Source organism: Plectropomus leopardus, chromosome 7, assembly GCF_008729295.1.
Source record: "Plectropomus leopardus isolate mb chromosome 7, YSFRI_Pleo_2.0, whole genome shotgun sequence".
Taxonomy (NCBI): Eukaryota; Metazoa; Chordata; class Actinopteri; order Perciformes; family Serranidae; genus Plectropomus; species Plectropomus leopardus.
In genome coordinates, this window is record NC_056469.1 from 5,224,513 (window position 1) to 5,238,724 (window position 14,212).

The following is a 14,212-nucleotide window of genomic DNA, read 5'->3' on the forward strand; positions in this document are numbered from 1 at the left end:
GCAGCTGGTGTCAAAAATGAGAGAGATCAAATTTCAGTAGTGGGGGTAGAGTTTAGGACATGGAGTTATTGTCCTCAAAAGTACAAAAATTGCACTACAACGACAAAATTTTGGATTTAAAGCTGACAAAAGTGCTTTCCTTACTGGATGCAAACGCTGTAGTGAGCTGAACTTTCATAAGACACCTTGTTTCTAATTATTACTGTAGCTCGCTTTGAAAGCCCTGCAGTTGAAGAGGACCAGCTGATGTATGGAGTTGAAATGAGTGGATTTATTTATACAAAACTTCCTTTTCTTACTACAAAAACCGAAATACATGGCCAGCTGACTGGAGGGAGATCGCCAAGAAGCTGAAAATTTCTGATGAGGCAAATGGCCGCTGTTGGAAAACAAGGCTAATGTTACTTTCTGATTGCTATTTTATATAGAATTTCCAATAAATATCAAAATATAAAATCTGTGTTTTCGGCTTTTTAGAAGTAAAGTTTTAAAAGTAATTACATTGTCGAAATATAGTAAGTGGGCTACTCAGCCATCTTTTAATGGTTTAAGTTTCCAGTCTGATCTCAAGCGCACAGCTGATAGCTCCGTGGTTTGTTTACATTAAGTGACAGGGGTGCATATTTAATGGAATCAGTTTGGACACACAGCTCTTGTGTTTACTATAATACGTGATAGTTAGACACTCACTTTCTGTTGGGGAAACAGTGTAATTATATTCCACTTAGAATTGACTGCTGAATCATGTAGAACCCCAGGTAAAATTTGGTAAATAAGTTTGTTCCGCTGTTTGGCTTAATATCAAAGCAGTTTGAAAATTTTCACACCAGCCAAACACTAATAACCATACATTTTTTTTCATGTATACTGAGTATCTAACAAATTGAGCTTTTCATATTCTGGGGCATCATTATGCCTGACCCAGTGGAGAGTTGATAGGAAACAAAGGGTAAAAAAATTATGGTGAATGACAGGCAACAATATCTCGGCAAGACATTGCGGTTCATGGGCAGTGTCTTCAATCATTTCACAATTATTCTTACATTTACTTCACTGGCTAATGTGTTTTACTACAGAGATCCTGATGAGGGTAATATGATTAAGTTTTAGGTCTTACCTGGTTTTGCCTGCTGAGGCATCAGCTCTCTTCCTGGTTTTGACTGTGGCCTCTGTCTTCACCAGAGAGCAGTCTCCTTCCTGTGTTCCTTCTACTGGTCCAGATGTAATGCCCTTTAGACACACAGACAAAACTTTAGGATCTTGGCTGACAAGTGTAAAGAATAAAAAGAAAAAGCCACCTGTCATCTCCGTACTAATTCAAAACAAGCTGGTTAGTGTAACTAAACTTAGAATAAATACCCTCTAATATCTTTTCTTCACTTAATCTGCTACTAATCATGTGCAGACATGATAAAAAAAAAACTAAATGTGAAAAACATATTTAGCTCAACATCAGACTGTCAGGTAGTTTTCCAAATCAAAGTCTTGCAAACTGGAGTCTCAGATTAGCATTTAACACCACTGCAGGATTTAGCACTCCACTTTAACACTTTATCTAAGAAATAATGCAACAACAACAAAAGCCCTACCATCACAGCCACTTAACCTACTTACGTGGAGCCATCTATCTGACATCCCACTTGCTGTGTATGTATGCTCTTAAGTTAACTGGGTCTGTCACAACACTTCACATTAAAGCGGCACACACACGAAGCCTGCAGGCTCATCTCAGCAGGGTGGCTCTCCTTACCATCCCACAACCCACTTTTCTCATTTGTTAATTCTGTCACTAACACTACAAAGCCAGAGTCAGGGTACTACAGCAGCACACATAGTGTTTTTACTCTTTAAACTGATTACGGTAATGACACATCTAACGCTTTAAAGTGAGCATTTTCCATTGTGAGCAATTGTCATGTGCACATGGTTTGGTCTGAGAGTGAAACAAGTTAATTTGTGAATGAAGCACTGTTTGTTGTACGCAAGGTCTGATAAACACGGTAGATAAAACTCTAATGTAGATTCAGACATTTGTTTCTGATTTAATAATGGGAGAGAACTGTTCAACACTGCAAAAGCACAAGGGATATACTTCATTACGTTTAGATATAGCACCATTAAGCAGAGCAAATTAGAAAACAGTGATGACACTATAACAAAACGTGCAATTGAAGTGTCTCCTTGGCTAATCAGTTATGGTATATGAGTAAAAGGCATTGACAATGAAAAATAAATAAATAAAAAAAGATAAAGCCTTGAGTGTATTTCTTTTTGAATTGGTTTTCATAATAACTGTATCCTAAGGAAAAGTAAACCTGTAACATTAAGTGAACATTATCTTTTCAAGTATAACTCATTTACAAAAGCACATTTGCACTATATAGTGTAGTGTTTAAACTGAACACAAAATTAATAAATAAATCCTCACAGTGCCACAGAGTTGGAAGCGGATTCTGGTTTTGTGCTGGGGCTCAGACACTGGGTGGCACTCCAAGTCCCAAAACTGGGCATAGTCTCCTCTGTCCCTGGGCAGGAAAGTAATAGGCACCTGAGAGAGCAAGAAAAACATTAGAGGAAACAGTGTGAATTGATTTAACCCTACCCACTCATGTTCTTGGAGGCTACCTCTGAGAAAATCAAAATCGTCAATTGCCTCATGACTCAAAATAGTTTAACTGCTGCAAAGTTTTCAAGTGGATATACAGAAAGTACAGCTTAGCACATAAAATCAATCAACCAACAAAATGTTTGAAAAGAATTAAGTTGATAAGTTAACTTAATAACCAAAAACAGTGACTTAAATGGTCATGGATAGACTAGTTTAGAAAAAGACTGAAAGATTAAGTTTCACAGCAGTATTTTTTCCACAACAAAGCCTGTGTACAGGGTCAACGCTGTTTTGCCTGAATTTCTTGAGGCATTAGTTCAACAAGGTGCTGTATAGTTTCCATAGGTAGTGTCCACAGACAACACTGGATTTGCTGTAGTTCTGTTCCTCTGGGAGAAAACACCAGAGGCTCAGTTCTACAGACTTTCTCACAGTTAACATGTAAAGTTGCCTGTTACAGTAATGACTGCATTCTATTCAGATGTATCACTTCCAAGATCCTGTATTGTTCACAGAAACTATAAAAGAGGGAAAGGTCATTAAATCCTTGCGTGATGCGTGGACAGACATTTGTGCAAATCAATTTTTCTCCTAACAGCAGGTATTTCTGTACATGTATTTATCAATAACTAACTGGCATTCAGCTTGTTTATATTTAATATTCAGGAGGGGCTAACATTAGCCAGCTCATCAATGAACTAAGAAACTGAAATGCATTTGCACTTTGTTTAGCCAACATTGCTGGCTGCATCTCCTTCGGGACGTCCTACATTAATTAGGAGATAACACTCTTAATGTTAGGAAGAAATAATCCTTGTGTAAGTGTAGAAGACAAAACAAGTGGGACTTTCCATTCCCAGTCCATTAACTTCAAAGGAAGAGTCACCAAAGTCTGGTAGCAATGCAAATTCTGAATGCTGTCACTGATATCATGACTCTTCCGTTTTTAAAAAGTTTCCCTGGTATAATTTCAACCGACACCGTAGCATGCTGACTGCAACACCTGAATGAAAAAGAAGCATTAATGTTATTGCTGTACCTGTGCTTTTCCTTCCATGGCAGATAAAAAGGTTGTTAAAAGGGACTATGTTTGATGGTGTCCCAAGCAAATCAAGGCTTTACAGTACATTGAGATAATATTGTTTTTTATCACAAAATTGTGATTGAAAAAGTAATGGGATTCAGCTAGATGCAACAAAAATATTAAAAAGAGAAGATAGCAAAGGGGAATAATTAAACTGAACATGCAGTTTTATCATTCCCAAGGCCTTAATTAAAAGATAAGGAATACTTAAAGTCTTTTACTTGTAAAGTGATCCAGGCTATAAAATTAAGCATGTTTGTTTGTTTTATTCAGCTATAAAACACAAACTGTAAAAATGTATCAATATGAGCAATATAGAAGCTTTTAACAAAAAAAAAGCTTATTTTTTGCTACAGAGGTTGGACCAACAGCTGTCAAAAAAACATTATAACTATAAAAACTAGATATACCACCCTGCGGTTGTACGCCTCCATGCACTCATCAAATTTCATTTACAGTTTACATCCAAGTCTGTGAAAACATGGATGCTTTTCATCTTCCCCCTGGCAGCACAATAGATCTGTACAATCACAATTTAAAGGTGGGTACCCACGGTTCTAGAATTATGGCCCAAAAAATATTTTTGAGGTCACTGTGACCTTGACCTTTGACCAACAGATTGTAACCAGTTCATTCTTGAGTCCAAGTGGACATTTGTTCCAAATTTGAGGAAACTACCTTGAGGCCATCTTCAGATATTGCATTCATAAAAATAAGACAGATAAAGGTAAAGTGACCTTGACCTTTGTACAACAAATTCCAAAGAAATCATTTTTGAGTCCTTGTAAGTGTTTGTCTCGAATCAGTAGAATTTCACCACATTCTTCAGATATCACGTTCACAAGAATGTGCCAGAAGTACAGATGTGACAACCCGAAAACATTTCGCCTCTGGCCTCAGCTATCACCAGCACGGAGGCATGAAAAAAGTGACCATCTATCTGCAAAAAGCACTATTTTTAACCATACATGCCCTGAAAATTGTGTAAAAACACAGAATTCTTTTTTTTGAACCATTAGTCCAAGCATAACCTCATCAATGGACCATGAGTTAGTGTTGGTCCTTCTCAGCCAAGGATGGCCAGTATTACAAGATTCTTTTCCCAGTAACCCAATATATATGCAGTAAATCTTTTAAAGTTTGTTTTGGATTTCGCCATAATTCTGATAGGACAGCTTAAGTGTGAAATTGGGAGAGAGAGGGGATGACACGCAGCAAAGGATTGGGGCCAGAATCGAAACTGCGGCCACTGCGGCGAGGACTTAGCCTTTGTACATGGGGCGCCAGCTTTACCAACAGAGCTGCTGGCGACCCCCATATGTACTAAGTCTTGTCAAATCCCATTACTACAACTTGCTCTAAATATTACTTTTACTTCTACTGTAGTGGGATGTTAGAGCCTACCTGCATCTTCTCCTGGGCTCCCAGAGTGCCCGAGACCCTGGCACATCTAAACGCAGTGTAAGTGGCCCGGTAAACATCTCCAGTGTTGTCAACCCCCTGAGGAGAGAGAAGGGACCAAAGCTTGACCTGAGTCACTGCTGTCACTCAACGGCCAGTAACAACACAAAACAAGATTAAATCAAAAACACTCTGAATGTGACCCTACAGAATAAAATCATTGCTAGTCATGAGACAGAAGAATTTAATTTACAGAGTGAGAAACTAAGAGAAAAACTTTAGAGGAACTTTAAAACAAAAGCATTTGATTCCCAAGAGGAATATAAAAAGAACAACAGTCAACAGAATGAAAGAGTTGACAGAAGAAAGAGATAATAATAAAAAAAAATATATAAGAAAAAAAGCACCTTGACATATGGAGGAGCAAATGATGACAGGTACCACCTCACTTCCACTTCCCCATTCTGCACCTCCAGCTGGGCCTCTGAAGTAGAGGAGCAACAGAGTTTTAGTCTCCCACAGGAATATATATGTATATATGTACATATAGACACACACACACACACACACACACACACACACACACACACACACAATGTGCTGCCTAGAGAGTTTAAGACTTAAAACTACATCAGTCTTACGATGAAAAGATTTTTTCTGAAACATTATCAGGTTTTTTGAATAATCTTTTAAAAGGGTACCTTTGCGAGTTTCCATCTGGAAACCAATTTTCTCATTTTTTTGTGTATAAGTGACTTTCTGGCAATTTCTGAAATTGGTCCAGAATTGAGTGAGAGTGCCTCATCCAGCAGCCACAAAGCAGGCTGCAGTGTAAAGTTAATGGGCAATTGTGTACCGAAAATTTTCGACCACCAAAAGTGTTTTTGCCACTGATCGGCTCAGATTTTAGAGAAAGATCCTTTTTGTTTAACCAGAAACAGCCCTGAAACACCATCCCCAATTCCATCAGACTACACTAAAACAAGCATGTTTTAGCATGTAAAAAGCTAGAAAATTTTAGCATCTAACTAGATGAATTACGGGGTTATTTCAACCTAACCAAAGTTGGTACAGTAAGAAAATGAACCAAGAAGGTTTTAGTGAGTTTTATTTTGTTTCTGTAGTGTTTCACGAGGATAAAAATACAGTTATTTAAATAACAGAATTGGCACTAGCAATCTGGGGGCTGTTTCTGGTTATCTAAAAGGATGTTAGTGTGAATAAAAAAGGTACTTCTCCGTAGGGATCCTTGCTATATTTCATCAGGCACTTGAAATAATAATCTGAGCCTGTCAATGGCAAAAGCAAACCCTTTTGTGGATGTTAATCGCTGCCTTTTTTTTTTGATAGTGTGCTATGCATTGTACTTCTGGGGGCATTTTGGTTCCCACATTTTGTTGCAGAGTGAGTGTTCTTGACTCTTACACAACTCTTTAGTACAATCAGCTGTGGACATGTAGGCAACAGCACAGAGGGAGAGACAGAGACCTAAATATAAGGAGAAGAAGTGGTGAATTTACCACTCACAGCAAGTTAATATGATAAAGTCTCTGGCTTTTTCTTTCTTTTTCTTTTTGTGCCGGCAAAAAATGTTGCACAATTGCGATTTGTTGTATGCGTTGTTCGCTTGTTTACTTTATCACACGAGTGCCGCTGTCAAGCCAGAAGCGCCAAATTTTGGTATTGAACTGCAGAACCTGATTTGACATTATTTTGAGTCCGGTACAGCCCTACTTACAACGCAGCCTGTTTCGCTGCTGCTGTTGTTGTTGTTGTCATTATTCACTCAGACACAAAAACACGGAACAATCGGGTCATGGTTGAAAAGTAATGAACAAACACTATAAGGCTGCTCAGACCACAAAGTACTGCTGTATTGTACATCCCGAATTTAGCTGAACAGAGGGATCTCTGTCCTCTGGTGTGTTACCTCCCTACCTGATGTTTCCCCTGATGGAGTGATAGGGAACATGATGGTCTTGTTGCTGATCTCCAACAGAGCTTGAGGTGCTTGCTGGGTCTGCAGGGATAGCGAAGGCCTGGCGGTGAGCCTGGCCACAGGCAGCACTGGGGTGGCAGCCTGAGGAGGCAGGGCTGACAGAGTCGAGTCTGCTGGGGCTGCGGACACATCCAGAGCCAAGTCCCCTCGAATCTGGACCTTAATAAACTGAACCAGTGGTCAAAATGCACACATTAAGCTCTTGTTAATTTCTTACAGCACAAAATTTCATAATTGACTTGTTCTAAATGTTCCATACCTTCTGTTGACTGTCACACTGGACATAAATCTGTCCACTCCATGGCAGCAGGGTAGATTTAGTCGCTAGTGAAGGGTTGGGGCTGATCAAAATCTGTAGGTGGCACCTTGTTTGACATTAATAAAGAAATAAGACACACATTAGGTCTTAACCATCTTGTAACTGTTAATTTAGTGAAGATATGAAAGGCCTGCATTGGCACTATTACATGCATATACCTAAAATTAAATTGTCAAGTAAATGCAAATGAAACAAGACATAAACAAGAAGACATCCAGAAACCTTATGTTGGTTTTTATAACCAAAAAGCTTTGACTTTACTATAATCAATGCATTTAATGAACAAACAAGTGCATTCTTACTGAGGTTCGATAACGCCATGCTGAGGGGTGATGGTGAGGCAGTGAGCGGGCCACGACAAGTCAAAGCTCAGCTCTCTGGATGTGTTGTTCCGGATCTGAACCTGACTGGTGGCGGCGGCACCATCTTCAAAAACAAAAACAACAAAAGATGTGTGCCTTTGCAGAGTCATTCAACTATGCTTTGAAGGTAATCGCTTCACCGACCATACTCAAAATCTGTAGTGAAATTCAAAGCTAAGGTGATAAAAATTCACATAATAATCTGCTTTTAAAATCTAGATTCTGCTCACTGATGGTGGGGGCTGCAAGGACAAGTTGTTCTGGATGGATGCTCCAGGACTCAGACTGTCTGTGTAATGGCTCTGACGCCTGAGAGGACAAAAAAAAAGAAACATTCTGCATTGAATATGAATAATTTTTTTTAAAATTTCAAATACAGTGAAACAAATGTTTTCATCTCATCCAGTAGAAACAGCACAAAAATAATCAACCCTCGCGTCATCATCACTCAACACGAGAAACCAATAAAGTCCATTACAGAGGGCTTATGGTACCTTTAAAGAGGGCTCCGTTACTCTCAGTGCTGGACCTTGGGGACCTTTCACCGGCAGTACGTCCAGAGACACATTACCGTTTGCCAGACCACTGGGAATTACACAACATTAAACTGTACATTCTGTCCTACATGGTGTATTTCAACTAAACATGTTCACTATGAACAATGTGGATCAATAGTATAGGCAGATAGTATTGCTTTTCCCAAATCAGTGTGTGCTTATATTAAGCAGATTTTACACTAATGCATTTCCATGCACAATTTTCAAACTGATTAGATTCATGTGAAATGCATTACAATGCTAATAAATGTTAAGCTGACTGTTAAGCAATCTTTTTTTTTAAATTTCTTTTTGTGTTTACTGTATCCGTTGTTGTTGTATATTACAGTATGTTAGAAATAACTCTGACAGTACCTTTCTGTCTCTGAAGTGTGTCTTGCAGAGGGCAGCAGCAGCTCCATGTGGTCACTCTGCTCATAGTCTGTGCTCTTTGTACTTCCCAGCAATGACACCACCACCTTACTCATGTTTCCATAGAAGATTTGAGCTTCATTTGGCCGTTGGGGCAGATCGTAAGCTACAGAAAAGGTAAATCATTAGAGAAGGCCACCAATATTTTAGACATGTATTCCAATAACCTTTTTAAATTCAATCTGCTGTTTTTATTATTTTATTTGTACCTTTATAATTGTTTTTTTTTTTTTTTTTTTTTTAAACACCTCAGTGAACAGAACATCACACAAAGAAGCTTTGATGAACTGACTACAGGGTACAAAAATCACTATCAGTCAGCTATAGAGTAGCAAAGTGAAATGTGAAAACACTAACGATTATTACTTTCAACAGTATCTACTAAAAGGTCTATTTGAGCAGATTTTCTGTCTCTGCTTTTGTTTTTTTTTTTTTACTTGTAATATAATGTCATCTTACGTTCTGTAACAATTTCTTCTCCCAGGAACTTCTCATTGAAGTTGATGTTTTTCAGCAGACTGTTTTCAGACAGAGCTTTGCGCACAGCCTCTGGTTTGCTCTGAAGCAATCTGAAAAGACAAAACACAAACAGCTTTCTCAAAAAAGCACAGCCATATGGAATTGGATCTATATACTTGCACCTCTTTTAAAGATTCAAAAACAATGTATGTGTATCTAAATCTATAGTCCCGCATACAAATCATCTGTAGGGAGGAGCATCACACAAATATTGCTTTGTGTATAATGCTGACTAAACACAATTATCTTTTTGATCTTATTGTGGAAGTAAGAAAATAAAGAAATTGCTGGTATTATAAATGTCAACAGTTTTCCTGCATTATTCTTATGGTATGCATCAGTAAAATCACTTTACAAGTGCATATAGCTTTGTAATGAAACAAAAACTTTACAAAGCAGTGAGGTTAATTTACATGTGCCATGACTGCACAGAACATGCTGAGGCAAAGAGAAACTGGTACAATACAAGGGAAACGTTCTTACATCACAGCTTGGTATTAAACTTTTCCTTAAGAAAGTTCAGATTTAATATTAGCAATGCACGAGGGTTGCACAGCTCCTGAAATATTAATTAGAATCACGGTTTGGGCTCTGTTGGTTCAATAAATGAACATGATTGACTGTGATATTGACCTTGAAAATGCGTGCTTCACTCATGGAAAAATTTGCTGCACTTTAAATCAAGCACTTCCTTAACGAAAAGCCATGGCAGCAGCTATGCGGCTGCGTGCGCAGCCTGCAGCAACCTGTAAAAGACTTTCCTGAATGTTGTGGCTGCAGTCCAGAGTAGAAGAGCAGACAGGAAAAACAAAAATCAAATGTCTGGAGCAGAAGGTGAAGAGCTCCCTCGAAACAGACCATCATCCACTGTTTGGAAGAATTCTGGATTTAGGGCAAGTGATATTAAGCAAGAACAAATCGACAATAAAGAGCAACATAAGTAACTTATTCAACCACCTGAAGAAACACTACAAACTGCAAGCCAAGAACAACATCGCCCCGTTCTTGTCCGACATAAACTCAGACATCATTACAATGACGCTGTTCTCCTGCTTCTAGGAGTCTCACTGAAATCAGTGGTTTTAGGTCTTATTTTGAAGCAAAGATTTGATAGTTAGCAAAAATAAAACAAAATGTGAAAGCAAAGCCAGTGCTCTGTTGATTTAATTTTGGGTAAAAAGTTTTAGTACAACTTTATTTATATTTTGTGTCTAAGGCATGCACTGTGATTAAGGCCAAGTCTTATTTTAATGCAAACATTTGTACATTAGCAGAAATGTAGCAAAACATGGAAGTGTGAGCAGTGGTCTGTTTGTATAAAAGTCAATATGCAATAAAAATATTTTTTTCCCTCAAAACCAGTGAATAACTGTGATAAATAACTGGGATCTCAATATTGATAACAGTAATCATGATTACCATTTTGGCCATAGTCCCAGAGCCCTGCTACCCCCTTTTAACTCTCATACATACCAACATCACTACTTAAATAGCATACTAAATTTTGGAAAGTCTCACCTCCTATACTGCTGCCTAGAGACTTCATCTCCACAAAATAGACAGACAGTGGCCAGCAGTGCATTGTCTGACTGACACAAGGCCTGTTCTCTTTGGGTGGACTTCATCAGCACAGTGATAACCTGAAAACACACACAAATATTAGTAACAATATCCATGGTCCAGCATATGCACGATAGGTAGCAAGAGGAATAAGATATCTGATAAAGAAAAATACCAAGTAAAGCTATAAGAATAAACTAATGGCAGCCTTTATTTACCTTCAATTGTTGTATAATTTGTTGTATTTTTATAACCATTAATTCTAGTGTATTGTGAAAGAAACCTTTTTGAAAGATGTGTGTTTTTTTCTGAACTAGAGTGTAGCTCATATCAGTTGTGTCATCTCTCCTACCTCTTGTGTCCTCTCCTTGAGTACAAACTGTGACGGGGCGAGGCTGATGACAGAGGGCTCCAAAACTGATCGTGTCTGCACATCAGCAAAGGCCACGGCTTTGATGAAAGCTGCTCTGGAGCCAGTGTTCCTCACGCACAGACACACTTTGCTAACACGACCGACAGCTATGTCAGTCAGTGCTGCCACATAGCCGTCCGCCTGCTTTCTCTGGTCCTCCAGGATGATGTTGCTCGTCCCGCCGTAGCCCGACAGAGGAATCTGAAATAGGAACTAAACTTAAATGAAGCCCAAGTTTTTCTAAAGAAAATAAGAAACATTGCAAAGATACTTTAAATAAAATGAAGCAGGAAAGGAAGAGAGCATGTAAAGGGGATAAGTGAGAGAAATGCAAAGTGACAGATGAGTACAGAGAAAGAAACCAGAGTGCACGACAGAGCCAAAACAGTTGCATCCTCACAGTGAATTTGATCCCTGGCTGCGAAGGCCGCACTCCGGACTGTTTGATCTCCAGCTTGGCCAACATGCAAGCCACCCTGGTGGGAGCAAAGAGCAGGTGGACGGTCACATCCTCTTTGGGACGAATGGACAGCTCCCCATGTCGGGTTAAACGCTCTTCAGGACTGAACATACTCTGGAGCTGAGGGAGAAATAAGTATGTATACTTCACATATCAAAAAATGAAGACATTCATTAAGCAATTAGTCAAATGATCTACAGTGTCAATTATCAATACAATTCTGGTCACCAAAGAAGAGCAATTTCATTTGCCTCTCTTCTTGCCTGTTGCCTAAATTGCTAAATTGGAGGCCAAACAAATCTACCATCTTTTAAACAATAGATTGAGGATGTGACTTCAATGAAAACTTTGTACATATTATACACAAAACCTTGAATACACCACCTTGTATGGGTTTTAGCCATGCTGTGAAATTTTATATAAATAGCCATTTTTTGTTGAATTTGCACTTCACCATTTTGTCCTGGTTACAGTGACAGTTAGCTAGCAGATAGTTGATCCTCTGCTCTGAGTATCCCGGCTACACGTAAAATAAAAGTATTGTTGTTTCCACTATCCTGATCAGAGCAAAGTTAATGCGAGCCATTATTTAAACCCTGGCTTTGTGTAATGTCGACACCATGTTTTGACAAGGAAAAATAATGCAAGGAATAAAAAAAGACATTATCTCTAGTTCTGCTGTATGGAATACAGACTTAGTTGTCTATCATAACAAATAAATTAATTGATTCATTGATGAGTGCTATGGGAGTGCAACGCTAAATCTGTGGATTATTCCTTTAATGCCATATTACTGCATTTATCTTAGGCCTTTCCTCTATCTGGTTTCAGCCACATGTATTTATGCAGTTCAAATGGTTGTATGATAAAAATCTGATGAAATAAAACCACTTTTGGTTATTAACATTTGCAGTACACTGCTGATTAAAAACACAAGACACTGTGGAAATGAAAAACTCTGCAGGTGATTCCTAGCAGGATGTAAGAAAACACAAAGACATGATGTGAGGATACTCTGAACAAGGAAGAATAGAAATGAGATGAGATCAATTTTCAAACATAGCACTCTACCTGAAAACAGTCCTGGTCTTGACCACGAATAAGCAGCCGTAGCTGCTGTGTGGTGGTGGTGGAGTTGTTTCTTAGAACCAGCTTCTGTTGGCTGAAAAACAATGGCAGCTGTTAGTTGTTTGGTAACGATTAGTGTACGGGAGTTCAGTGTCTAATGTTATATCTTTGATTTAAGAACATTATCTAAATGTCCTAATTTGAGTAGAAGTCAAACCTGGATCCAGCTAAACCTTTAAAGAATGCATCTGTTCTTTGGGGGATTTCTTATTGCTGTCTGTACTTTACCTCCACTCAATGAGTATAAATAAATTGCGCATTATGTTGAAATAGCTTCAGAGAAACAACACTCCCTTTAGACACCCTCTGTCCCTTCTCATGAATAAGATTATACAAGCCTTAATAGAATAAGGTGGACCATTGGGCATTGAGGTTTTTTTATTGATTACTTGCCAATGAATAATTGATACCTATAAAAGTGTATTTTTTTCTGAACAATAATGAAATGATTGAAAAACTGAAAAGTTGCTTACACAGCTCGTCCCAGAGTGACCCCTCCCCAGGCCACGAACTGTTTATTAGAGAGGATCGGTGGAACATCACTGGCCACACCAGGACCAAAGACAGCAGCGGAGGGAATGGCAGGTTTCCCAGAGTCCTCTGGGACAACTTCTCCTTTCAGGGTTACCTCATACTGAGGCCCTGATGGCAGCACCAAGATGGTGAGAAGGCTGCAACACAACAAGCGCAACCAAGTTAATCCTTGTTAGAGAGCCAAGATGTGAACTTGTGACATGTTGTGGGATATTAAAGGATATAACCCAAAACTAAACAGTTCCTTTAAGCATACCAAGTGTATTATATCAAAATGTATTTGTCTGATTAAATCTGGTATGGAAAAAAACAGCAAAGCATATCTGTAAATGCCAAAACATTACATTGTCACACAAACAGATAAGAAGCATGCAACTGGGGATGGAAATAGGTGTACACATTTGCATGTACTGAAGTGACTTTGTTACTTTAATCCCCACAACAGGACTGTTACGGTGCTTTTTTGGTAGAATTTGGACTGATGTGGAGGTGACAGCCTAAGTTAAGGTTACTTCATTTGTAGCCATAGGTAAATTTGGTTTGCTGTGAAAGACAAGGCATCAACCTTTCTTGACACATTTTGCAAACAAAATAGACAAAAGACAAACGTGATAAAAGTAATGAGGCTTGAAAAATCCTGACAAAAATAACAACTGCTTCTACAGTAGTGATAGAGCACATGAAGCATTTTTTTCCCTTAAAGTATGCATAAAGGTTCTCATTTATACAAAAATACTATTCAACTCTGTAAACAAGAATAGTTGTACTTTTGAAAGGTCTTATTTTGGTGTCACTTTCAGTTTTGTTTGGTCTCTGGGTGCAAGGATGTGACATTAAAAGTTAATGGCTTTCCTTTCT

The 14,212-nt window shown here is 38.5% G+C and overlaps 1 protein-coding gene across 1 annotated transcript in view; it reads right to left on the reverse strand.

Annotated features, from left to right (window-relative positions):
- Positions 1 to 14,212, reverse strand: part of cep192 (centrosomal protein 192) — a 41,214-nt gene that overhangs the window by 6,065 nt on the left and 20,937 nt on the right. Inside the window, exons 34-49 of the mRNA XM_042489347.1 lie at positions 13,294 to 13,491; positions 12,764 to 12,854; positions 11,633 to 11,812; positions 11,173 to 11,433; positions 10,779 to 10,900; positions 9,201 to 9,310; positions 8,685 to 8,847; positions 8,268 to 8,358; positions 8,004 to 8,082; positions 7,714 to 7,837; positions 7,352 to 7,457; positions 7,032 to 7,260; positions 5,501 to 5,577; positions 5,097 to 5,192; positions 2,429 to 2,548; positions 1,118 to 1,230 (exon numbers count right to left, since the gene is read on the reverse strand). Of these exons, the coding sequence (XP_042345281.1) occupies positions 1,118 to 1,230; positions 2,429 to 2,548; positions 5,097 to 5,192; positions 5,501 to 5,577; positions 7,032 to 7,260; positions 7,352 to 7,457; positions 7,714 to 7,837; positions 8,004 to 8,082; positions 8,268 to 8,358; positions 8,685 to 8,847; positions 9,201 to 9,310; positions 10,779 to 10,900; positions 11,173 to 11,433; positions 11,633 to 11,812; positions 12,764 to 12,854; positions 13,294 to 13,491 (2,160 nt within the window). The remainder of the gene's footprint in view (positions 1 to 1,117; positions 1,231 to 2,428; positions 2,549 to 5,096; positions 5,193 to 5,500; positions 5,578 to 7,031; positions 7,261 to 7,351; positions 7,458 to 7,713; positions 7,838 to 8,003; positions 8,083 to 8,267; positions 8,359 to 8,684; positions 8,848 to 9,200; positions 9,311 to 10,778; positions 10,901 to 11,172; positions 11,434 to 11,632; positions 11,813 to 12,763; positions 12,855 to 13,293; positions 13,492 to 14,212) is intronic.